This window comes from Pleurodeles waltl, chromosome 5 (assembly GCF_031143425.1).
Source record: "Pleurodeles waltl isolate 20211129_DDA chromosome 5, aPleWal1.hap1.20221129, whole genome shotgun sequence".
Lineage (NCBI taxonomy): Eukaryota > Metazoa > Chordata > Amphibia > Caudata > Salamandridae > Pleurodeles > Pleurodeles waltl.
This window is the reverse complement of record NC_090444.1, coordinates 609,294,959-609,322,486: the sequence shown is the minus strand read 5'-3', so window position 1 is coordinate 609,322,486 and position 27,528 is coordinate 609,294,959. Positions and strand designations below refer to the sequence as shown.

Genomic DNA, 27,528 nt, shown 5'->3' with positions numbered 1-27,528 from the left:
TGTAATCCACCCCCAGCCGGAGAGCTTCAACTTGCTATATGAACCTGGCTATAGGCTTGCGTGATCCCAGGAAGCCCTTACTTGAATTAGAAGGGGTGACGATTAGGCAGCAAACCAATGGTCATAATGGACTGATGTAAGTGACTGACGTTACTTACCTGTTTTTTGACTGTCAAATTTGATATGTTAATAGCTTACTCAGCTTTTAGTAGGAGGAGTTTCTTTATACTAGGTCCTGAGGAAGCGTCATTGGATCCGTGTGGACCGCTAAGACGCGAAACATGTCGACCCGATTGTTGAGGTGGGTCTTGTAGTTTCTTGACCCCCATAATAAGACAGTTAGTCAGAGAGTGGCTGGTCATTATTTCTGTCCAACTCTCGTAACTAATATTTTAATCTTGGTCTCCACCCTATACAAATCGAATAAAGTGAAATATATAGCTAGGGTTCTGAACCAATTTTAGTTTCTTTTTTCAACCCTCCTCAGTGTCTTCCCCTTGATCTCCTTAGGGTGAGTGTGGCATCATCGAGAAAAGATCTCCGGCAAAGAGCCCCCCGTTGGGTGGTGCCCGTCAGACATTGCAGCGCCAGTCTGACGAGGAGCCTGTCCGATGATGAAGCATGACACCCAACTGGGTGTGTGAGGACTCGTGCTCCTAACTAATAGGACCCCATAACACGTGCCTTACAGTCCCCTGATATGTTTTCTTTCAAGTCCACAGAAAACCAGCACAAACAAATTGAAAGTTGTGGCCCCTACATTCACCTTATAAGTAGCTAATTAAGCTCAACTCAAAATATGGAGCTATTTAAAAACCAAATTATGTAGGCCACTGATACAAAGATGAGGAGCACTCATTGCTATTGTAGTTGATACATACAGAATCATGCAGTATTGTCCTGTGTGTTCAGAGAAACTGAATATTAGTCTAACTGAGTAACAAGGTGTGGAGGAATATGTTCAGGCCTGTGGGCCTTATGAAATTGAGAAGAATCTGCACTGAGGAGTGGGGTGGAAGTAAAGGCTGTGGTAATCTGTTGCGTAAACAACAGAAAACCTGCCAGAGCACCTATGGTTGAGCAAAGTTCTGAGAGTGAAAACTTCACCCATAAAGAAGTTAGTGATTTTTTTGCTACGGTATTCTTCTTCCTTCCCCAGTGTGCATGTTCATTTTTCTGTGTACATCCCAAATGTAAATCCCTTTTAACAATGACCTTGGTGGATGTCTTGCATGCAGATGTTCTTCATTTTTGGAGTAGTCTGTGCCATACAAGTTTTTATCACATAGAATTTGGAACACTTGAGGACTGCCCAGAGGCACAAAGGGTGCTTACATCAGGAAGTTCAATTGTACATCAACTTTAGCTTATGCACTGTGGAGTCTACCTAAAAGCATCAGAGAAACAAAGCATAAGAATTGCTATTATAGTGCAAGCCATTGTATGTGTTCTGTGAGGACCCAAACAGCTAAGTCTGGACGCACCAAGTAGGAGTGAACAGTATACAGCCAGTTGTGATTTTTTTATTTTGTATTTATTTTATATTTTTTGGGGCAGGGGTTCTACTCGGGAAACGGCACAGAAGCAACCATTATACAGCTAGCCATGATATATGCCCAAGAAGACCATCGGTGAGCAGCTACAGGCAACCCATAGAAACGGGCCATTTAAGAACCAACCTTAACATTTGGCCTGAGGAATCCACCTAGAAGAGACATAGGAGCACCTGTAGGAACATCCAGTGTAAAACCAGCCACGGTGTAGACTCTGAGCATTGCATAGGAATAGGCAGTGCGTAACTAGCCACTGTATCCAGCCCAACCTGGACTAGCGGGAAGCAACCCATAACAATGGAATGTATACAACCAGCCATGTCACGTACCAGGAGGAGTACAGCAACGAGTAGCAGAGGAGCTATCCTTAGGAATGAACAGTGTGCTACTAGCCGTGGTATGTGCTCTGCGCATTCCTCTCATGAATGTTGGGGAGCAACCCATAGTAGTGAGTATTGTACAGACAGCTGTGTGGTATGCGCTCCAAGTATTCCACTCGGGAGCAGGGGGTGTAGTTTTGATACACACAATCTAATATGTCAATAATCGTCCCAAGGTGGCAAAGGTGGAATTACTGTGTATGTAGTACAGCTGTCTATTAGGAGTCAAATGCCATGGAGAGAAATGATTAGTGTGAGTTGAAGAAGGGATTAAGGGAGGAGAGGAGTTGACGAGTGTAGAGTGAATCCATCCAGGAGTCCGTCGGTGCCTCACACAGTAGTAGCTACACTAGCCCTTTCAGGGCCGCACACATGACATTGTAGCGCAATTAAAGTGCTTTAGATGAGTAGATCATTTTTGGTGTTTTCTCTGGCAGCAGCACAGATTGGAGAAAGGCAGTCATAATTAACCCGCATGTTTTTTTAGGTCTGGCTTGACAGTGCAACTATCACATGACCTTTTAAACCCTGCTAATATTATTCTACAATTCTTTGGCTCCATACAAATACATATCAATTTCCTTGCTATTTGCTTGCAGTGCTTCACTTTTCCATACGACTTTCCATTAAAGCCAGATCTATTGGCATTGCCAATGTGTGTTTAAAATGTATTTATTATTTTAGGCCTAAATTAAATAACATTGACTCTTAGGACTTGTGTGAATAGTGTTGATGTAGTGCATATATTGATGGAGTGAGAATGGAGGAAACCAAAGTGGATGTCTTTTTAGCTATCTGATGTCAACTGTGGGTTCATAGCAGCAGGGCCTAACTCATGAGGCTCTCCTCTATTAGCTGCAACATCTTCTAGCATACTGGTGCTTTTGTGAAAGGCCCTAATCATTAGAATTACCATGGAATAGAGCACCAACCATTTTGTCATATAGTACTTTAGGGAAAGATAGAAAGGCAGGATCCCTATTGTCTGCGTCCACTGTGCTCTCCATTGTGACTCCTATTATTGTAATGTTTGGCTTCTGTGAGTCCAAGAAGCTCTCACATTCACATATATTGCACTTGTAACTTTTGTCCAATTCTTGTGATGTAACTTTAAATTATAATGAGGTAAATATTCATGAAGTGTAACTGCTCTCACACATAAATTTTTGTAAAGCTAGGTGGCCTGTACATTTTGCCTATATGGCTGGGTTTGTAATCAGGGTGAGCTGGATCCTTAATGGTAATTGCATTGTTTGCTATAAGAGCTGAAGAAATGAGCTGAACAGTCGCCGGTATCGGAACTATAGTGTTGGGTGAGTGCGCATATAAGCAGGCAATCTGGCTAAACGTCAGAAACCCTCACACACATTACACACACAGTGGCACAATTCCCCCCCCCCCCCCCCCCCCCACACACACACACACACACACTTCCCTACATTCATGGTAACAGCCCTGCTGGATAAACTTCTATTTTTACTATGTTTTCCTCATGCACACCATATCCCTTTCTTCTGGGTTCTGCAGTCTTTGTCTTGACTAAAAGGGTGCCACAGGCGCGAGAGCTAATAATTTTTATCGCGGTGGGGCTCTCAGAAGGTATTTTTTTGGTTCTGGTATTTCGGCACAATGGATGAAGTGCAGAACCAGGTCGGATACCCGATTGTGTCAGCACTATTGTTAGGGGACGGTTCTGACCATCAGGACTGCCCTGATTTTTCGATTTTTGACCACCTGGTTTTTGACTGTTTACTGTGAGGAAGCCTCCTATGAGGTGACTACCACACAATAAGCACATGGTAAAATGGACTACACATGTTTACCGCTGGTGTCGCCGTGCTAAGGAAAGGCTGCTGTGGCTCAGCAAGGCAGGAGGCCCCAGGCAGGTTACATGTGATCATGTGTGCGCATGGATGTGCACCCATGTGAGGGCTGTGGGAGGAGGATTCCTAGTGTGCGCAGCCCTAGAACTGCGCCTAGATAGTCCTGGTGCAGGAGGAACTATGCAGAGTGGGTGGTGACCTGGAGTAGGTCTCATGAGAGGGGTGTATACATGTGAGGGAGAGTCAGTGTGCTTACTGTCTTTTCACTGTAGGGACACCCAGTTCAATGCCAATGTCAGGGTGCTTAAGGTATTTGCATTGGGGGATACTCCATTGAATGTCAATGGGAAAGGAGGGCCTACTCCAGTTCTCTGGGGTCCACCGAGACCAGAGTCACACCAAAGTACACTGTAACCTGTAAGAAAAGAATGATGCAGTAGGTTACAGGAGCATAGTTGTACAACTTATGGGTCATCCAGGGATGTCATATTTCTCTGCCTCAGCTCAGGATTAGGGCCAATTACTGCTCTGTCCAGTTGCTGGAGCAGGGCCTAGCATCAATCAGCCAGCTGTCATTCAGTGCCAGGAGCAGGCTGGAGAAGCCCTGCGAGGAATGTCAGGTAGGAGGGGCTGAGACTTTCAGAGCACATGTGGCAACTAACTCCTGGAGGATGCCATCTTGAGCTATCCCAGAAGACTGTGCAAGAAGGAGGGGATGGGAGCAAGGAAGTGATGTGGCACATCTGGATAGGCCAGAGGTGCAGACCTGCTGGACACTTCCGCCCCCACTTAAAAGGCCCTGCACAGGGGAGAGCTCTCTCTCTTGGCTGTGCTTCACTGCTGGACACTGGGACTGCAGACGGGCGTCATGGACAACTGGAAGGGAGAACCTCCTGACTGCCCTTGGGGCAGGGACTCTGCCCCTGAAGGATCCCAGGCCAGAGAGGCGAATGCCAGGGCCAGGCAAGCTGGCCCCCTTACCCCCCCAGAGGACTAGTTGGGGGAAGGACTGGGCTAGCGCAAGGAGAGCGCGCTGCCCAGAAGGAAAAGAGGGAACCCAGAGGAAAGAGTGGCGCAGGAGTCAGTGGGACTGGCTCCCTGATGATCTGGGACCCTTCCAGGCCAGGCGGCCTAAGGAGAGTACTCCTGGTGGCAAGCGCTTGTCACCAGGAGCGGAACGACACAAGAATTAAGAAAATCGGCCCTTGGGGGCCCGAGATATCACAGGACAAAGAATGGGGACCTTTGACCTTTTTGAAAGCAGCTACGAAGCGCATGGAGCTCCGCAGCTGCTTGAGACTGTGCCCCCAGGGTGGGCCAGGGCCTGGGGGCTGCCCAGGAGAAAGAGGAGCAAGGGGGGTGCCGTTGCACTCCCCCTCGCAGAAGAGAAAGGGACCCCGGACCCCATCCCGGGGCCCCGTGAAGCCTGGTCCATTGGAGGTTTAAGAAGGGGGGGTGCCGTCGCGCACCCCTCTGCCGCTGTGGCCCCGACAAGCCGGGGAGCGCCGTTGCGCTCCCCGTGAAGAAAGGGTGAATGGGGGAGGCGCCGTCGCGCACCCCCCAGCAGAAGGGAAGTCGGGGAGCGCCGTCGCGCTCCCCGTGAAGTCGGTCGAAAGGGGCCCCGGACCCCATCCCGGGGCCCCGAGAAGAGGCGGGAGTGGGGGTGCGCCGTCGCGCACCCCCAGCCGAAGAAAAGTCGGGGAGCGCGACGGGCCCCGGACCCCATCCCGGGGCCACGCGCAGAAGAGGGCCTGGGGGAGCGCCGTCGTGCTCCCCCCTACGAAGGAGAGGGGCCCCGGACCCCATCCCGGGGCCCCGAGAACAGGAGGACTCCGGGGAGCGCCGTTGCGCTCCCCGTCGTGGAGAGGAGGGGCCCCGGACCCCATCCCGGGGCCCCGACGACGGCAGGATGAAGGGGGAGTGCCGCTGCACTCCCCCCGCACGGCCCGAGCGGCCGCCAGCATCCCGAGTCTGCCCGCTGGAGTGGGCAGACTCCAAATCAGCTGGCCGGCTCCCGCGGCAGCACCCGGAGGTGCTGGCCGTGCGGGGAGCCGGCGGGGGCGGCCAGGGGTGGGCTCCCTGAGCCGCCCTCCCCCGAGGGATCCTTGTTCTGGCTTGGGGGGTGTCCGGGTGGGACCGGCACCCCCAAAAAGCAAACGAGAAAGGGCCAAAAGGAAAAGAAAAGGAATTGCAGCTCTCCCCTCGCAGCGGGAGAGCCGCTCATCATTTATGCAGCCGCCCCAGCATGCTTTGCGGGGTAGGGGCTGCTTTTTGAGCCCTTAAAACGCCTGTGGTGGTCCCATTGAGATGGGGGCCACCACCAACGGAGGACTGGGAGACAGGGGGAGCTGCAGGAGCAGCGCAGCCTCCCCCCAACATCTGTTGGTGTCCCCACCCTAGGTAGGGTGGGACACCTGAGAGATAACCCCTCCAGGGTTTGAGGGATGTTTGAAGCACAAGCTTCAGTGAACTTTTGTTCCTGTTTGTGCAGGGGTGCCTACCATAGGTGTAGGTTGGTAAGGCCCCATGTATTCTACTGTTATTTTATGGTTTAGTAAGAGTAATCCAAAAGTAATCAAAAGTAATCCTAAAGGTTATAATGCTAGAATTTGGTCTCTTATGTTCCCTGATTATGCTAATTTGAATAATCATACTGACAGTCACATCTTGGCAGGATGAAAATATTTATTCACAAATGTAGGTGTCATAATTGCACTGTACTGTTGAATACCGTCGCAAGGGGGGCACTGGGATTGTTTTGCCATGTGGGTTGTTGGATTATATTCTCCCTTAAGGAGACCTGAACGATTACATACTGTTGGTCCAGAGTGATTTTATCACTTTGTATATATTTGTAGATTGTTGCATAGTATTGAGTAGTGTGTGTGAATAATAAATGTACTTTTGCTTTATCAAAAGAAAAAGCACAGACTGGACATTCATTTATTAAGAGTCATGCTTGCGTGCTTGTGAATGGGGATTACTAGCCCACACCACCTCCCTTGAGTAAGCCTTGGACTGCTCTGCAACGCTACCCTATGAGAGTCAAGCGCTACAATGGGGTGTTTGGTTCCCAGTGGCGGTCGTGTGCGGACTCGTTACTTGTGCAGGCCACACAACTAATGACCCACCTTCCAACAACTATGTATAAAATGTGGTAAATGATTGCTGACGGATGTGCACCATATAGCCTAACGTAAGGAGGGGGCAGCAGACCTAACTCGAGGCTGTAAACAAAGGGGTCCTGGCAAGGCTGCATATTCCTGAGCATTGCAGCACGGGGTACGCCCCACCCCCATTGATTCGTAGCAGTTATTCTTAGGCAAAGCAGCTGCATCCTCTGTATGTATACAGGTGCTAAGGGAGAGCACGCGCAATAGTGAGAAACTGCACAATCCTGATTGCATAACATGGGTGCTAAGGGTAACTGCGCTGAGAACACTGTAATGTAGCACCGGGGTATCAATGTCGGTAATAATGCAGCTTTGGCTGATTCGGTTAGTGCTGCTGGGGAGGTAGATTTCAGAAATGTGGGTGCGGTTTCCCTGAGGGAATAAGCACTGCAGAATTGAGGTAAAGGAGGCTTGGGGGCACATATGGATTGACTTTTAGTATATTTTTTCCCTTAAACCTACCATTTAGGAAAGAACCGTAGTTGTCTACAGGCGGAAAACAAAACCAAAACGACATTACTTCACTTTCCAGCCCTGCTGCCTTTCGTGAGCTATGCAGTTATTTTTTGCAGCAAACTCCGCAGTGCCGCTGTCTGTGTTCGTTAAACACTTAAACATTTGCACTGGACCCACCCAGGGTACCGGTGTTATGAGCGCCCAATCGAGGGGAGCCAGCTGAGACGGGGTTAGTCTTCCAAATGGGTGTGAACGCCCCTAACAGCAGCACATTAGTTCTCTCATTTCAGAAGCATTTCGAAACTAATTTGATGTTGTGAGAGGCCTAAAATGGATCTTCTCTACAGAGAATAGAAGTGTAGTATTATAAGACTTTACTTTATTTAAATTGCTTGTGCCAGTCATCACCTTGGCCTGAATTCTGTCGCAGTTCGCACGACGATCTATAATTTTACGGCTTGTGACGCAACAAGCTTTCTCAATAAAGGGATGTAAAAGGAACATATTCCACTCTTCAGCAATCAGTAGAGCTCAGTGAACTTGCAGTCCTCTTTGCAGGGTTGAGTTGACAGGCGATGGGCGTTTTCCATGTTTTTCTCTTCATGACTTCAATTCTTGTCTTTTAGAGAAGCCATAGCCTTGGGGAGTACGGATTTCACAGAGAATGACATCGAAAAGATAGTGGAAGAGCTTGGAAAGGAATTCAAAGGGAATGCCTATCATCTAATGCACAAAAACTGCAACCACTTCTCTTCGGCACTATCGGAGGTAATCCTGCTGGCATCACTCTTGCATTTCATATTAAATGAGAACATGTTATTTATTTAATACTCTAGGAATTCTTTTTTTCAGCTTTTCGAGTTCATATTTTGTTTACATTATTTAGTATTTTCGGCCACATTCTGTTACATAACCCTAGCAATATTGCTACGTGTCAATTACCAACCAGCTATGCTTTAGTAATAACGTACGTTTTGGGTCACTTCATTGCATTTTGTCGTCATTTCTGTAAGCAGCCACTGTGCCCTTAGCGTAGGTTTGGAGTGCAGTCGGCGTAAAGGAATTGCCGTTCCACACAATGACAGACATTTTGGCGCTTTTAACTAACCGTTTTACCCTTTTTTGTAGGCTAGTCAGAGCATCACTAACAAAAGCTACATCTAGGTGAATATAATGTTTTTACCCCCGATTTATAAAATCTGCTCCAAATTTCTTTTAAAATACACAAATACAGTGCTGCATTGAACCAGCAGTATGTTTTTTTTTTTTTTTAATGTTCACTGGCAAGCTATGGCGTGTCTTTATTTCATTGGAAAATGTTTTGACGCGCTGTGGACCTCTGGTTCCTTCAGAGCGCTGTGCCCAACGTCAGCACGGTGCGAAGCTGGGGGAGCTAACCGAGTGAAACAAGCTGTTTACCTCTTTATCTTCTTTGAGTTTTACCTGCTGTGAATGTGCTGGGGCTGCTGGCCCAAGTCTCCTTGCTATATTAGAAGTAGTCATTTAATGTGCGGATTCATAAAGTTCTGTAAAAGAAAATCCTTAAACCCGAAGTTCCTGTAAGTAAGATTCTAGAAGATTCCGACTGAACCCTGTGAACAGAAATGTATTACTAATAGAACACTGTGGTAACGGACGCGTCAACGTTAAATACTTTTCACCTTATTATGCAACATTTTTAGGTCTCAGCTAGACAGCACATGCGCTGTCTCTTTGAGACATTGTTTACGTCAGTGAGCTTACAGCCCTCCTGTAACTTACCGTTTGTTAGCTTGAAAGTTGCTGTCAAATCCTTCATTCCAATTTGTCTTGGCATTCATGCTCCATGCCTGTTCTTGTATTTGACACGCCCCTTGACCATGAACCCAGTCCTTGTGTCCATCCACTGCTTCCGTTTTTGGAGCAACTTTTTGATTTGTGTTTAAGCACTCCACGAGTGCTCGTCTTTCCAGTCGCCCCTTTCCCCTCTCACTTGTCCCCCATTCCTGTTGCAAGCTAGGGCGTGAAGCACTCTCCAGTCTCCCCTTTCCCCTTGTGCTTACTCGTGCCCTTCCTCCTTTCTCTTTCTTTCATGCAACACCCCAGATACTTTGCCTTTCTCTGTGTCATTTTTTTAATAGAGAGCATCACCAGAGTTCAGAAAATATGCAACTGCGAAATTGTCACTATCCGCTAATGCATTATTATTCACTTTTGTGCATACAAGGTGCATCTGGATAACGCAGTTTGCTGTAGAACCCTATTTTCCAGTTATACAAGGCAGGTGAAACAAACATTGTTAGTTTATGAATGACTCGCGTACAGCCCTGTTCTTTCGTCACAAGAATCATACATTCTGGAACTTGTAGTGCAGTTAGTTCAAGTGCAGCTTTAACCCCTTCGCTGCCAGGCCTTTTCCCCTCCTGTGCAAGCCTTTTTTTGGGGGGCTATTTGGGTTATTTTGCACTTAGGCCCTCATAACTTTGTCCATATATGCTATCCGTGCCAAATTTGCATTATTTTTTTTCCAACATCCAGGGGATTCTAAAGGTATCCAGAGTTTGTGGGTTCCCGTGGAGGAAACCAAGAAATTAGCCAAAATACAGGTACAATTTGGTTTTGTTTTTTTAGGAAAAATGGGGGAAAGTGCTGCAGAAGAAAACATTTTTTTTTTCTGCAAATGGCAACAACAAAGGGTTTGCAGTGCCAAAATCGCAATCTTCCCAGCTTTCAGGAACAGGCAGAGTTGAATCAGAAAACCAATTTTTTTCTATAAGGTTTTGGCATTTTACTGGGACATAAGCTATTTTTACTATTATTTTGTGCTTTCAGCCTCCTTCCAGTTGGTGACAGAAATGGGTATGAAACCAGTGGTGGATTCTAGACAGCGAAACATTTCTGAAAAGTTGACAACATTTTGAATCCAGCAAGGGATTATTTGTTTAGATCCTTCAAGGTTTTCCTACAGAAAATAACAGCTGAAATAAAACAATTTTGAAATTGAGTAAAAGAAAAAACAGCCATTTCTGTCTGTTTTCTTCTGTAACTTTTTCCAGCTATGGCAGATTTTTGAAAGCAATATACCATTACGTCTGCTGGATTCTTCTGGTTGCGGGGATACATAGGGCTTGTAGGTTCATCAAGAACCCAAGGTGTCCAGAGCCAATAAATGAGCTGCACCTTACAATAGGTTTTTGTTGTATAACAGGTATAAAGCAATTAATTTGGTAAAATATAAAGAGTGAAATATAGGTTTTCAGGAAACCTTTGTTCCAGAATGGGCACAAGATAAGTTGTTGAGAAGCAGTGGTTATTTGCACGTCTCTGCATTTAGGGGTCCCCATACTAGCATGTGAATTAAAGGGCATTTCTCAAATAGACTTCTTTCTTACACACTGTCTTACATTTGGAGGAAAAAATGTAGAGAAAGACAATGGGCAATAACACTTGTTCTTCTATTCTGTGTTCCCCCAAGTCTCCCGATAAAAATGGTACCTCACTTGTGTGGTAGGACTACTTCCCGCGACAGGAAATGCCCCAAAACGCAACATGGACACATCACATTTTTACATTGAAATCAGACGTCTTTTTTTGAAAGTGCCTAGCTGTGGATTTTGGCCTCTAGCTCAGCCGGCACCTATGGAAACCTGGCAAACCTGTGCATTTTTTTTTTTTTTTTTAAACTAGACACCTAGAGGAATCCAGGATGGGGTTAGTTATAGGGCTCTCACCAGGTTTTGTTACCCTGGATCCTTTGCAAACCTCAACATTTTGCAAACAAAAAACACACTTTCTCCTCACATTTCGGGGCTGCAAAGTTCTGGAATCTGAAGAGGGCCAAAAACATCTTTCCCCTCAACATTCCCCTAAGTCTCCTGATAAAAATGGTACCTCACTTTGGGTAGGCCTACTGCCCGTGACAGGGAAGTGTCCAAAACACAACATAGACACATCAAAATTATCTATTACAAAACTACCTGTTTTTGCAAGAGGGTCATCTGTGTTTTTGGTCCTGGGCTCGACAGCCATCTAGGGAAACCTACCAAACCCAGACATTTCTGAAAAATAGACAACCGAGGAAGTCCAAGGAGGTGTGACTTGCGTGGATCCCCTAGTGCATTCTTACCCAGAATCCCCTACAAACCTCAAATTTAGCTAAAAATCATATTTTCCTCAAATTTCTGTGTGGGACCACCGCACTGGCACAAATTTCCTACCACCCAAACGCCCCTCTGTCTCCCTATAAAAAATGATACCTCACTTGTGTAGGTGGGCCAAGTGCCTGTGACAGGGAAGAGCTAAAAACATGTAGAAATTGAAAGGGAACCAAAGCGGGTCCAAAAGGGCAGTTTGAAGAAAGAAAAAAGAAACTTTTTAGGCTGACAAGTGGGGCAGAATTTTATTTATCCGTATAGATGCGATAGGTGGTAGAAATTTTGTGGGTTCCTGCTAATTCCAGAAGGTTCCATCTAAAAAATGTAGGGAAAATGCGTGATTTCAAACAAAGTTGGAGGTTTGCAGAGCATTGTGGGTAAGAAAATGGTGATGGGTGCATGTGAAGCACACTACCCTGGACTCACCCATATGTTTTAGTTTTCAGATTTGTCTAAGTCTGGTAGATTTTGATAGGTGGCATCGTCCCAAAGTCTAAAAAGTGCAGCCGCTCACCATTCCAAGTGGGGACGGTATTGGGAGTTAGCCAAGCTCTCTTGGCACAAATGTAAAATCAAAAGCCAAAATAATCATATGTCCTCTTGCTTGCCGTTAGGATGTGATGCTTTAGTTTTCAGGGGGGCTGAAAGACTGTTACCCACTTCAGTTGGGGTAGGGGCATAACCATGCCCATACTGGTTGGCAGCCCCAATCCCTCTATTTTTTTTTTTTTTAATGCACTGGCATCTAGCAGTCTTTCTGCCCCCCCCCCCCCCCCCCCCAAACTCCCAAAGGGGTGAATTGGGGGTAACTACCCCATCTTCCCACTGGTGGGCAGAACAAGTTTGTCCCCATTTATTTGGGGTGGGAGTATGACCTCTTTTATTTATTTATTTGTAATCTTCCCTGGTGTCTAGTGGGCTTTCTGTCCTTCTTGGGGGCAGATGTGCCTTACAGAAATAGGCTGATCTGCTTTAAAGAAATAAAACCAGTTGTATTATCTTTCCAAAACATACACAAATGACATTTTGGAACCTTGTGAAAGGCTTTCTCACAATAAGGAGAGAAGGCTGAGAACAGAGAGCCAGTACGTCTGGTGTACTTAATTATTGCCATGGCAAGGTTTCTACTGGTGTTTTGGAACTAAACGCTACTTTGGAGTTAAATGATCACTCGGGGGTAGCAGAGTGAACCAGTTCGGAGGTGTTGTAACTTGGCATTGAACAGTTGTTGCACAGCAAAACTGTCTTTTTAGAACGTGCTGGAGGCAGCTTTAACTGAATCACAAGAGCTTATACCATCTTTACCAAGAATGGGCAGCAGTTCAGCCCCTCTCAGCCTTTAGTTGCTAAAAGTGGTGTTCATTTATTGATCAGCTAATATCAATCGGCTTGATTTTAGTTCAGCCTTGGTGTATTAAGTATTTCCTACTTATCACCATCAGTTTACTTAGGGGAGAGGCAAGCAATACAAAAGAAGCAGCGTCAGAAATGCAGCAGCCTTGTTAACAAAGGGGACAACATCTGTGGCGCTGCCTCGCACTTAGCACCATTAAACTGTGTGCATGTTAGGAGGTAGAAACAAGTGGCTGCAGAGACTGGCTTGGAAAAAGAGGAGTCGCCCACTACACATTCTTAACGAAATTGCACTGTGTACTGTACATACATGAATTCTAACTCTTTATACTGCTGTAAAAGCAAATAGCGTGTTTCTGAGCTGCACTATCAGCAACTCGTGCTTCCACTTGTAGAGATGGAGTTGGTACGTGTGTTCCGAGGGAAGGCATCCTGTAGTAAAGAGCCACTCTCCAGAGACCTGCCGGGCCGCCACATGCGGGCCTTCCTAGGAGACTGCGCTTAGGGACACAGCCAATGAGGCTGGAGACGCCCCCAAGCTCTCCATTGGGGTGAGCCATCAGTGACACTATGTGACGTGTTACTGCCAGACCCGTACTGGCATCATGACGTAGAAACAAGCACACAGTAGAGAGTAGAGCAAGGACCCTATCGTGATTTCACTATTCACCCTTGCACAGCTGCGGATGAGGGAGGCGAGTGGTAATGCTCCATTTGTTTTATACAATTGCGCTGTCTCGAGCACGGGTGCAGAAAAGAATTATGGTGCAACCAAAGGGCAGAGTAACCAAGGCACCCAAGACCAATAAAGGGCAGTATGCAAAGCGGTAAAGGCAACTCCGAGGTTTGCCATTTCTTACTGCCCACGTGTCAGATCCACATTTTAAATCCCAGACTCTGAGTGGTTGTCTGAGTCATTTCTCAGAAAATAGGTTGCAGAGGTACATTGTTAAGTGTTTTTTCATCTTGTGCCCTGAATAATTTATTTACTCATATTGCTAATACGTCTTATAAAGCACAGTTAAACCACTTTTTCATTGTAAATTGTGTGCTTTCTTATTTTATCTCTGAGTTGGGGTATGAATGGATGGTGACTGCAACTTGCTTTCTTTTTGTCTCATTACCTCTATTGCTCTGGTGACTTTATGAACTGAAATATCTCGAATGACTTCGCAACTGAGTTTAAAGAAGCACTGGGGAAATGTACAATAGCCTCGTCTTCAACTGGAAAAAATAGTCTGTGTGTCTTAAGCTAACCAATAGTTATTTTGAACACTGAGAAGCTCAGTATAGTTGTTCTACGTTCTCGCTTCAGATTGTGATGACAAATAATGACTTTGTTCCTCTGTAGATCCTTTGTGGAAAAGAGATTCCTCGTTGGGTGAACCGCCTTGCATACTTCAGTTCGTGTGTGCCATTTCTGCAGAGCTGCCTGCCCAAGGAATGGCTGACTCCTGCGGCGCTTCAGTCCAGCATCAGCCAGGAGCTTCACGATGGATTTGAGGAAGCGGAGGATGCAGCTGCGTCGGCTTCCTCGTCTACCTCAAACACAACACTGCCCAGACCGGGACGCCACACCAAGCTCTAAACATCTCCATAGGGTTACTCATTCAGAACTCAAGTCTTTAAAGTTGTCCTCAACATATGGCTACAGTACACAGCATCAAATGGAGAAACATTTTAGTATTCCTTTTGATGTAATAAGAACTCTTCCCCCCACCTGGTTTCTTGCACTCAGGATTATATTTCTAATTGGCGGAATCGGTGGAGGAGGTTGAGGAATTTCAAGGAAGCACCCCTTTTCACCTTACTTACTCAGTAAATTGTTTACCTTTGTTCAATTGTTTGCGAGATCTGTAATGTTTGTAGTATTTTGGATTGTTGTTTACAGGCCATGCACCACAACCTTCTGAGGGTGGGAAAACACGAAGTATCGTTTCAGAAAAAGCAGGATACACGTTGTTTACCTCAAGCAGCTGTCTTGGACATGGCTGAATTGATTGTATACTGCCTATCGAGAAGGTGCACACTAACACATTTCTGCAGTCGCTGTCACAGGAAGAAACAAGAGAAAGCCAACTAATTCTAAGGACAGGGTATTTAAGAGATTACAGGGAGAGGTTGTAGTTCAATATCACAGGACATATTTAACGACAGATTGGCAAGGCCTTATGGTGGCTCAGGTGTCTGTCTTTTGTTGCCCATAGTGGGGATAGAGTATATTGCACTTTGTGTTATGCATGTCATTAAGACCAGAGATTAGATTCCAGCAAGGGCATTATATTTTCACAGTTGGCATGTTCTGTTTGTTCCTCCTTCGTTGAAGGCTGACGTCCCCCTCATTTCTAGGGTCAATGAAGAAGTCTTTGAGGATTCACAGAATTTTGGCAAGGCTCTTTGTTGGCAGTTACAGGTGCTTAAGTTTTAAATATGAAAAGTTGGTCTATGTTAAAATCAAAATCCACCTGGGTAGTTATTCCACTACTGTTTGCAGGGATTCTTTTTTTACTAAGTGGTTTGTTATTTTTTTAAATACACTGCAAAGTTAAAACTGACTTGTGTACTTCCACTTTATTTCTGAAATCATGTACGTGTTATCACTTATATACATGTTATTTTTCCAGGATTTTTTGCATCGTTGTGCTATTTGATTTGGTAGCCACGTCCAGAAGAAGGTTTAGATTTCGGATTCTCGTCTTGAAAGCAATAGCAGAACTTCATAACTGTCCTTCCCCATCCAATATGAAAGACGTACCACCACCATCACATGCTACCAGCTGTGTGTGTACCTAGAAGGTGGTTTTATTGAAGGGAATCATTTTTACAGAGGCGTGAGAAGGAAATGTAATTATTTTTAGGAAAGAAATTCACTACTTCTATTTGACCTGGTAAGCTATGCAAATATCACCTGCGCAAATAACAGGTGACACAATCTGGAGGCCATATGCACTGACATTTTTAGGGAGATATTTGAGATTTGCTTTCATTTCTGTTTTAAAAAAAACAAATCACCAGTTCGAGTTATGTGGACAACCTTTTCATTAAAAGCAATTCATGGTAAGGGTGTATTTTTGCTTATCCTCTTGTGTATTCACAATGGGTGTGTGGGGGCTTCCATCAGGTTTTGTGAGGTTAGAAACTTTCCAGCATTTGGCAGCCCTGCCCTTCTGTGTCTCATTTTTGTGTTCAATCCGAGAGTTTATTGACGTTCTTATGAATCCCACTCTTCTCCCTCAAAATTAGACTCTTGGGAGCCCACAAACATACCACTAAAACCATGTGCATTTCTGGTGCCGTGGTTTAGATCTCTGGAGCATAATGCATAGCCTTGTTTCAGAAATGGTTATTAAACTTCAGATCTTTTTTTACATGAAAATGTTGAATATTTGATTCTGGGAGCTTTTTAATACGTTAGTTCTATCAGACAAGCTCGTCGGACGATGTAATGAGTGATTTTGTACTATGCCTATTCTATGTACATGCCCCATACTGTCAAGAATGTACCCATCCAGGCAAATAACGATTTTGCGTCACACTGTTGTGATATATTTGAAGTTAACCATTAGTTGCAAAAGTGCAAATTCCGTCACCACACTCAGTGACTGAGGCAAGGTAAATAAAATTAGAGAACAACGCTACAGCAACATATTGGCCCTCCAAACTTACTGATCAACAGTGTTGGCTGACGGGGGACGTAGGACAATTCTCAAACACTGCCTATAATCTTTGCAGCCTATGATTAACCCAATCTTTTCTCCATCATTTTGATTGAGAACAATCACTGCTGCTGTGCTAGCATCGAGGTAAACTGTTAAGAATATACAGAAGATAATCTTTCCTCTCTCTGAATGAACCACTTGATATATATATATTTTTTTTAAAAAGCCGTGCGTGTTGCAAGGTGGCAAGGACTAAGTAGTAGATAGATCTAAATGTTATTATGGCCTAATGCATGTATTGCAATGGTTTTGGGGTCTCTGGCGTAAACAATGAGAACATTGACTGAAATTTTGCTTACTTTGCATGCAACCTATTTGGTTGCTGAGAGATGTTTTGCTTGCTCATAGTAACATCCCCTCTAGCATTTTAGTTTTATCGAAATAAGTTATTGTTTGTTATGTGCTGGCATGCCATACATTGGATTTCAGGAACATCATTGTGCACACTTAATGAGTAACCAGGTCACGTAAGTGCAAGATGTCAGACATTTGTGGCCTTAGAATTTTCTTCCACTGGACGAAAGATATTTACCTGTTTTTTGCATCTGCAATAAGACACTAATTTATTTGATTTGAGTCCCCTTAGCTTCATTCATGCAAGATATTGCAGGTACAGCGTAATGTCATTTCACTAAGACATTTCAGTGCAGTAGTTTCAAGGAGATAGTTTTAAAAATACGTTTTAAGTGTTAACATATTTAATTTTTAGCATACTTCCTAATTGTAAAACATTGTTGGCTATCTGTTTAAGAACAATTTTACAAGTAAGGGTGACATTTTTTACACTGTATATCAATTGTTTATAGTAGCAAAACAACTAACTACACTTAGTAACCGAAACTTGTTCAATCTCTAAACTGCAGGTTTTTGCACCTTAAACTACAAGCAAGATTTTTACTAACCCTCTTTTTTTTATATTTGTGATGCATGAGTCTGATTTTTGACATGAGAAATGAGTGCTTAAACCCTTTTTCCTGCCCCCAAGTGAAGAGTTAGGTTTTGGGCACCTGATTGTCCCATAATGATTCCCACAGTTACCTTTGGCTACTGTGTCTTCAATGCAAATATTTTTCAGCAACGAACAGTATGGGTCAGTGGGACTTTGCCATGGAGTTACTTCAGTAAGAATGCATTAGAGTAGTAGGGCCAAATGATAGATGATAACTACATCCTTTCTACTTGAGCTATAACTTCATGTCACTGACTTTGGTACTTATTGGTGTCCCGCAGATACATTGAACACCCCACAGTAAGTAAAAATGAATTCACAGCCACCCCCAAGTCTTTGCTCAGTTAGCCTTCACAGTGTACCAGTACATTTCACATAAGAGTTTTGGGCAAAACACCACGATTTGGTGAAGAAAACACTGTATTTGATAGGAATATTGTCAAAGGCTAGATAGGTGGGTTTACAATTTATCCAATGTTTTGGATTTTGTTGCTCTGCAGCAATAAAAACGACAGCACTCATTGGTATCCCTCATCAAAATCTCCATAGTGCATGATCCTGTCTTTTCAAATTCTTATCAAAGGATGTTACGATTTTTATAGAAAAACATCCTTGTTTGGCCAGTTAGAGAAGAGCTTGGGTGTACCACATTTAACAATGTAATGGTGAAACCACTGCTTTCCTTGCTAATTTACCATGCTAATTTTCTTAAGCAGAGCGCCTCCTTTCTGCATCATGCAGATGTGTATAATGTGTTTCGTATTGGTGAGACACCAATTCATGTTAGCAGAATCAGTTCCAGCCTCCATAGAGTTTATGGCAAATTATAATTTCACATCCTTGCTATTCAGGGCTTCTCAAGGAATGAATGCATGTATTTTAAAGATCTTCAGGAAACTTGTGGGAAGTATTTCCTTCTCTATGCTAAGCATTTTATGAGAAGGCCTACACGTGGCTACAAGACACCTTCAGTACTTTTATTTTGTAGCATCTCTTTTGTTTATTTCCAAAGAAACATGAAACTTGAAAATATGAGTCAGCATGCTGCACCATACTGCACTGTTGCCAGGTGCTGGAATATAACACATTTAAAGCAGAATTTTTTTGTTATTTTCTTATTTTTAAATCTTACCTTGAAGTTTCTAAATTTCTACCTGTGATCTCCATCTGGGTCTTGAGCACCAAAACTGCAACTCACTTTACCTTCTGCATAGCTCTTTTCTGAGCTTTGAAACCGTACTTGATAGGCTCCCTCCTGTCACTTATCCTGCAGGATGGCTTTGTGACTGTTTGATTATTTGCTCTGCTTCCAAAAACACTTCTTTCTAGAACGGTGGCTGTAGCTTTATGCACCCTTTAGTCATTACATTTTTAGTAATCAATTTTTCTGAAGCGTACCTCTACTTTCATCGCCTTTGTTGTACTTTTGATTGTTTGTGAAATTTTTTAAAGGACTTCAGTAACTCCTTTGTGTTCTTTCACTTCCAGATTACCATTTCTCACGATCGTCAACAAAGACATTATACATTTTGTATTTTACGTGCCAGCTTTTTTAAGGGAACGTGAGGCATCTACATATTACTTCAAAGCCAATCCAGTTCATGGAGATCTTAGCCTTACAGTGTTGGTGCCATTGGGTGTTTATAGAGTTGTGTTATACCATGCTGGGTAGAGAGGAGCAGAAGGACCATCCATTTCAAGCAACTGATCTTTTTTGTGTTTGTGTTTAAAATGTGTGTAACATCTTCGAGAACATTTGGGGATTTCATTTTTACTAAAGGTTTTGACCCAATACATTGCACCTGTGGTCAGTAAAACACTGTATGCAAAGTTTGGTAAGTGGGTGCACTGCTTTCAGCAGATGTACTACGTAGCCACACGTGCTGGTCTCTAGTAGTCCAGTTAGCCATACACATACATGTATTATTTAAACTTGATCAGTACTTCCAGTCCTAGGGGAGCCATAATTTAGAATAGCACTTCACATAACTTGTGCTATACTGGTCTGCCTAAAACTGATGCTGGGGTCCGCACCCAGGCCTTTTAACAAAAGTCCAGATGTTTTTAGATCTAGTGTGTTGAGCTTACAAAAGTAGATTTCTGTCTTTGAAAGAAGTATGCTCACTTCCCTCAGAAATCCTAAAAGTGACAGGTCTTCTATAACTCCTTGGTACCTCCCCATATTGTGTGTATATTTATAGGTACACACATGCTCACATATTTCCTCAGCGCTTACCAAGATACCACTAACAGTTGCCTCTAAAAATTTGCCACTTACCCCTACGGTATTTGTTTCTCAGCATTGTCCTTTTGTTGCCTTGCAAATTGATGATAGATTTGTGGCTGCTGAAAACAGATGGGTTCCTTCACATGTATAAAATGCCTTCTCCAAAGAGGGCGATCCTGAATGTGCCCTGAACATCCTTCTAAGTGAATGTTTTAATGAATTAATTGGAATTATTTTCATCATGTTGAAGTACACGTTTTCTAGTTCGGGTGGGGGGGGGGCTGTTGAGAGCTAGCTAGATGAGCAGGCTATATCGTTCTCAAGCTTTGTTGAAGTGATAGGCATGCCAGTGTAACTTACATTAAAGCCCCCTCTCTGATCTGCCATTATATTACACTCCGAGGGGACTGCGAAAGTGTGCACACACACTATGCACTTGTTGACAAGCCCCATTAGTTATCAGGATTACTAGTGAATGTGCAAGTAACAATGATGTTTCCCCTTGCATACTAAATTGAGATTAATGTAGTACACTTATCTAGAACTTCCTACATCTTTTGATGGGAACCGGTCATTACATTTCAGTCTACTTGAAGAAGGTACCAAACTTGAGGCCTAGTTGAATTCGTGCCCAATGCCTTTTTTTCATTTCGTTTTGTTGCAAAATGTATCGAGCATTTTGGGTACCAAGTGTGCTACTAATGTCCTGTTGGCCCAATAACTCTGTTTCACATATCTGGTGTAGGTCAAGTGAAATGTATGCTTAAACAAGTGAAGTCGCAGTAACTGTAAGCCTTTAAATAATCACAATGCAGTGTGTGGAGGTTGTTCCCTTTACCTTGATAGAACATCCACGCCTTAAGAATACAGTACTACATTTTGATATGTGCAGATGTTGGCCTGGTGTAGAGACCAACCTCAACAGGAAATCACAATTTCTCTCCTTTCTTAAGGCTGCTGGGAACTGAAGGCTCTTCTGACCAGTTGGTGGACTGGAACTTTTATTTTATCCCTACTTAGAACTCAAGACACTAATGTTGAAATTTAGGCACAGTTGACTAGAAGTTGAACACTAAAGCTAATCGGTTTGACCGAATTGTTCAGTAGAATGATTAATGTTGGTGTAGCATTGCCAGTGGTCATGTTTGTATCTTCTTTGCTAAATACCCTGGTTAGCACTAACGCCAGTGTATAACTTTCATCAGATGTGTAAACTGTTTACTTGAGGCCTATCTGAAACACGGAAATAACTGTCCTGCTTTAGCACTTGCTTTTGGTATAGATTTGCTTCACACATCAATCTGGTGGTGACTATTTCCAATTTGTTAATTCTGAGACTTAGTACTAACACATGCACAAAAAGTTCAACAGTGTTCCATTATTTTGAGCTCTTTTAACTCTCCTGCTGGTAAAGACATTTTACGACCTGTAGTTAAGAATAAAGCTTAAGTCCATAATGCTCCATTACATTATGCATCAATTATGCACCCGACTTCATTGTATAGGATGCTGCTTCCAGGTTTGCGCAACTTCTTATTAAATCTTTGGAAATAAAAATATCTCTGCTTTTTCGACCATGGGAAGGGATTTGCACCAGCATTTTTCTATAGCTAAGATAAATAATACTGAAAAGCACTGATATGTAGCAAATGCAAGCTGACAAGTGACTACATCCAGACCAGTGAATTATTTCCGTCCTAATAAGAGTCAAAAGTATTCAACTGCTTCAGGGTACAAGGAAGTTTTATGACTCCTTCCATAAGCTGTTCTTTAATATATTTTGTACTTTTGATACTTAATGTATTTTCCTTTTTTAAATCGTTCTTGTTTAAATAAAATAAATGCAGTATCAATAAGCCGATAACCTTATGCTGACAGCGTGCTAACATCATATGCTTTGAATGGATTACATGGATCATGAAGTAGGAGTGTTTGAACCCCTTACTGTGCTGTTGATTTGAGAGATGTGTATACTTGCTTTGAGGTTTACAGTATTTCTGTCTTGGTACTAAATGTCAATTCCTGTTATTTCCTTCTGTTTATTAGGAAAATGGACTGTCTTTGCAGTAGGATTCGAAACCATACGACTAAATGTCAGTTTGGCTGCACTTCTAGTATTTTGCAAACGTTTTTAATCTGACTCTGTATTCCCAGAAAATATGGTTTAAACTTTCTCTTAGTTATGTCGTTTCCTTTCCAGAAGGTGTACAAAAACTTTCCTTATTTTATAGTAGGTAACTCTGAGCAGAAACCGCCTGTTTAGACTTTTTTTCCACAATGAATTTTGTATTTTTTTAAGTAAAAAAAAATACTTGCGTTAAATTAAAAAAAAAAAATAAAAAAAAAATCAAGTTGTCACTCATTTGAATTTCGTCATTGGCTTAATTGTTAAGCGCCTTCAACGTTCACTTAGACTTGTTCTGTAATTACTAAATAAATTAAATACATTTTGTAATGGAATAATTTAGTTAGGCTTTTGCTATGCAATTTGAAGAATTTCAGAAATATTCCTTTGAGCTGTGTTTAGACAAACAATTCAAACTCTTCTAGTTAGGTAAGCTGTTTCAGCAGAGATGAAAGCTTGACCCATGTCGTAACCTTGTATAGTTCATAAATATTTTTCTTACAATTCGTACTTAGTATTTACACAAATCGAACTAATACTGCAGATGCTATATTGGTTTCCTCATGCAAATGTTGAGTGTAGTCATCTAAACTGCGCTCGTGGATACAGTTACTGCATCAAAGAGGTCGAGGGATGACGGGGCGGGGAAGAGAAGGAAATAACCTCAGTGGACAGTGATTCCTCATTTAACAAACTGTTCTACTCAGCATAGCAAGGACAAAGGGTTGTCCTATAGAACTCTCGGGCTGGTGCGAAAAAAGAGTTACTAGGGAATTAAGAGTAGTTGCAGGATGTTGTATTGACGGGTAAGATGCACGCTGAGTTCATGAGCTCGATATAATGTAAAGTGAGAGAAATGTTACATTCCATACGTCTTTCAAGCACATGAGCCGTATGCACCCAAATGAAGCCCCTCTCAAGCCGGAGTCTTGCCCGCCCCAGCCTAGCATGGTAAGCCTGTAACTTCCCTCTCCACGGGTTCCCAAATGTCGACTTTCATCACTTTCAGGAACTCATATCGTGCATTCAGGGATGGGTCAGATTGGGGGGGGGAGGGTGTGTGTGTGTGTGTGTGTGTGTGTGTCATTTCGAGGTAAGGTATGGAGTGGTCAGGGTAGTGTCCAGGATTAGAGTGCTACCAGTCAGCACAAACTCTAAACTGGGTCCAATTTAATCTGATCCAAAGAATGGCAACCATGTTTTTTTGTTGGAAAGTAGGCATTTGATATTACAGTCTAACGTATTGTGCTTGTCAGACACCATCTTGTCCACCTTTATCATGCATTCCCGAGTATTGAAGGTGTGGGGCAAGTACCTTTATCTCAGTATACATACATACACAGCCACCTTCCTTGGCACTGAGGTGTCTTAGGCATGTCCGAAGTATCATGCAGCAGGGCTCATCTTTCAGACTGTAATTTGGGGAATGTAGGTGAGTCAAACAATGTGTCCCATGAAGGTCTGGTCAAGACCACCATATGTGTTTTGGATCGCAGTTGCACAGCACATGCTTCCAGGACTGTGAATCCCCCAATATATTGGCTTCTAAAAGAGTTTTGGATGACTAGTATCATTTGTGCCGCATTCTGTAGTGTATACATTTTAAGTAAGCTTCGCAGTAAAGCCCATCTTAGGTGATTTTAGGTTTTTGGACCAGTCACCCATTCTGAAGTCATGGTCAAGGGCAGTTTGCCAAGCAAAGTGTAGGTTGTCTCCCACTGGGTTTTGAAAATGTTTTGTTATGATGCCTTTATACAGTCTCTGCTCACTTTCCTGTATCAGCCTCATTTCTCCAGGTAATTCAATATTGGAGACTTTGGTAGGGCCAGTGGGGGAGACCCTAATCTGTTCTAACACAATGTGCATGTTGCACTCGTCGTCTCTGGTAACTATGTCTTGATGGGAGCAAAACTTCTAATTTCACCCTCCACTATGATTTAATCAATTTTTCATTATGCAGCACTATCCAGGTCTACCAGCAAAATGGTACTGACTCTGTTGCATATTGCAGATTTGTTCCAAACTGAAGCTTTTATTTCGTGGAAACAGTTCCTTTTTCAAGGACTTGTAGGTGGATTTCCATATTCACTATGTCACTCTGGCTGATGGTTTAACTGCCAGCTGGAATGGTGAGTAGTGGTCATACAGTAGCAAGAGGCCTTTTAAGTTATGGATAGCCGGCGTCTCCAGTAATACTCATAGCAGGGTTGCTTTGGAGTGTGGGATGCTTGGTAGTAAGATTCTATATGTTTCAAGCTCACTATGAGTTTTGTGATTTTCAGGCGAGGTTGCATGATTAAGCACATGAGTGTGATGCCTTGGTTTATTTTGCATAGTTTTTGCGTCTTGGATGGTTGCATTCCCGGTGCGTAATTGAAATGCAGTGACATCTTAATTATCAACACCTCGTTCCACAGCTACATTTGCAATTGCAACCACCTGGCATAATCATCATCCATCTTCGCAAGAAGCAGACTTAGGTTGTCATACGCCGTTCATTCAGTGCTATGTTGAAGAAGCTTCCCAGGTTCTTCAATTCCTCTCTTTTGCACTGGAAAGTGTAACCTGCAATGGGCACTAGCTCAGTGCCTCAGTTTTGCTCCAGTTTACTCTATTCCCAGCAAAGGAAGAAAAGTCATCATGACCGTTGGTAGTGACCAATCCGAGGTCTGTCAAAGTAAGAAGAATATCATTCACATACAGTAGAATTTTGGAACACCTACTATCCTTTTATCCTGCTTGATTGCTGCTGCCAGAGGTTCAAGGGCTAGCTAGAACAAAAGAGAGGGACAGTGGATACTCTTTCCTTATGACTCAGTGGATGAGGAACTTGTCAGCAAGCCACCACAACTCAACTGGCCCTCCAGTTATTCGTACAGATATTTCACTTTTGCAATAAAGTGATGATCCAGGCCTGCTCTTTCAAGCCTACGGTACAAGTGCCCGCTCTCTGTGCTGTCAAACACTGTTTAGAATTAAGAGACAGGCAGGTTTTTTTTTTCCTTAGGGGGAGTTTGTGGTTAAGGTAGGACAGCATCTGTGGATTATTACATATGCAGCTGGGGGCAAATCCCCTTTCCGGTGAGTTTTTTTTTTTTTTGCCAGTATTTTCATACCCACGTTCATTAATGAACTACAGTAGTAACTCTAGTAGTGTAGTCGACTGTTACGAGGCTTGGGAATGACTGAGATCATGGACCTATTTTAAAGCATTGGCAGTGTGCCAGTGTCTTTTGCTTTCTTGTGAGTATCATGTAGGAAGTGTACCAGAGTCACCTTGTTCGATTTTGTAAAATTAATTAGAAAGCAATTCATCCCACCCACCCCCATTACCCTGCCCCAAAATCTCTCAAGGTGTGTTAGAGGGCAGAGCCACCGTGGCAACCGGGGATTCATCCTTAATCATCCCATCCGCCAGGAGATCACATCCTTCCTGCTACAAAGTCACAAGAAGAACCTCACTTAATCTTGCGTTGTTTGTGCCTCTGAGCTGGATTGGCTCTTTTAGCAGAAGGCAAATGTGCTCAACATTGCCTGTGGGGTCACTGTCTGTGTCTCTTCATCATATATAGCCAGTATCACAGATGCTGCCGTACTCTGCTGAAGGTGAGCTGCCAGTAGTCCGTTTGCTTTCTTTCCATATTCATAGTGATGGCCCTTTAGGTGATAGACTTATTCAGCTATCGAATAAGGAGGTGAGACAGAGCTTGAATTTCTCAAGTGCTCTTGCCAAACTCAAACAGCACCACCAGCATTCTGGTCAACCCCTATTAGGGGACCATTTGGAAAACGGGGTCTATTTAACTACAATCATAGTGCTTGGGGTAGTTTGCCACTGGCTTCCTGGGGTGTGTATTATATGGCTTTGCAAATTGGGCTAAGTATACGCTTTTCTGCATTTGATCCTCCAGATAGTAAAGGTGAGCAGTCAAAGGCTTCTCAGGAATGTACTGTGGGAGCAGAGACTCAAAACTCAACAGACCACTATAAATCACTTTCTAGCATAGAACTTGACTTTTTTTGTTAAGCCATATTATGCAGTTTGATAGGTGTTAATAACTACAACGTTAAACTCTTACCCAAGGGCTCTTAAAGAAGCACTGTACCGGCTATAGAGCTTCCTCCAAATTTTGATGTGTCCCTCAATGTCTGTGGTAATCTCCCTCCAAGTCTATTTAAAAAAAAAAAAAAATAGGCATCGGTGCAGGTTTCTGTAAGCTGTTGCTACCCTGGTAAGTTGTAGGTCACTTTGAACAGTTCAAACCCCAAAGTGTCTCACAAGAAGAACCGATCCATGTTGCATCTTATCTTTGTTTGTATTACAGTCTCTGGTGGTGCTTTGCATTTACCTAACAGAGATGTGGTTAGGCTGGCGCGGGTGAGATTTTACGCATTGGGTTTCTTTGTTACTTGACCGTAGTGGTAGTCTCAAGTCTCGCTTATAGCCTGCGGCATGTCTTTGGCTGCTGTGGCCTCTGGGCAGTTCTCTTGCTTCAATGGTGACAGTCCCTCTAAGTTTGTCCCTTATGTTGGCAGAGCCAGCACAAGTCATTCGGGCTACAGAGATGCTTGATGTTACATTGTTGTTTGCTTTAAAAAGTTTTTTGCGCAGTTATCCACAAGAATCACACTCTTGGAGACAGAAGAACCCCTCGCAACAGATGTTGATCCTGGTGGCACTGCCTCTTGGCAGGCTGCTTCGTCTAGGTGTCCCACACACCAGGGACATGGCTTGACTTCTCTTGGAAGTCTCTCTTCCTGCAGTGTTAAGTACTTTCCTCACCTCTGTAAGTAGGCTGGCAGGCATCTAGGCATAAAGTACACCCACAGCTTCTCTTGTTAGTTGAGCACTCTTTAGGTGATGTCCTCTCACCTCTGGGAGAATGGCATTCAGATATCGTCCCTGGTCTCACAGCAGCTTTTGAGTATTCTGCAGAACATTCCTTTCATTGGTCAAAAAAGAACATGACATTGAAACATATTGAGGTGGTTTGGGTCCCACTTTTTATATTTATTTTTCAAACAGGAGGATGTTGAACCACTGTCCAAGGCTCAGGAACCAGTTTGGGGAGTTTCGCTTTCAAATTTAATTTTGTACCTCTAGTCCAGAATCAGCTTTTGTGTAAGGTGATGGCTCCCACAGCAGGTACTGATGATAATGGCTCAAAACAGTGGTATCCAAAACATGGGCACAATGAAGTGTGAAGACTCTTCACCTGGCTGTCATCAGTGTTTGTGAACTAACAAACAGACAAAAGGACAGCTTCCCCACCTTTATCAATGGAATTTGCTGATTCTCCTCTCCTTGACCATCTACCAAGTGGCAGTGTGGAGGAATATCTAATCAGCAATCTCTTGCTAAAAGGTCCTTGCAGAATTTCAAGGGTAGCCATCTCTTTGTCCTCCTGTTCAGTGACTAGTTATCTACCCTCTAGCTTCAGTACTGCAAGTCATATTCTTCCACTGTTAGTTAGGAGGAAGCTGTATCTATCCTGTAGCTTTTGCCATTCTAACCTAGGGACAATCCAAAATGGAGCCCAATGGTCCTGGTAAACATTCTCCTATTGCACACAGCAGCACTCCCTTGTATATGTCACATGTAGACACTGAACACTAACACACTCTACACACAAACTG

The 27,528-nt window shown here is 43.4% G+C and overlaps 1 protein-coding gene across 1 annotated transcript in view; it reads left to right on the top strand.

The window, feature by feature from the left end:
• Positions 1-22,128, top strand: part of DESI2 (desumoylating isopeptidase 2) — a 119,695-nt gene extending 97,567 nt beyond the window's left edge. The window contains exons 4-5 of the mRNA XM_069234456.1: positions 8,012-8,153; positions 14,223-22,128. Of these exons, the coding sequence (XP_069090557.1) occupies positions 8,012-8,153; positions 14,223-14,459 (379 nt within the window). The 3' untranslated portion in view covers positions 14,460-22,128. The remainder of the gene's footprint in view (positions 1-8,011; positions 8,154-14,222) is intronic.
• The last annotated feature ends 5,400 nt before the right edge of the window (positions 22,129-27,528 follow it).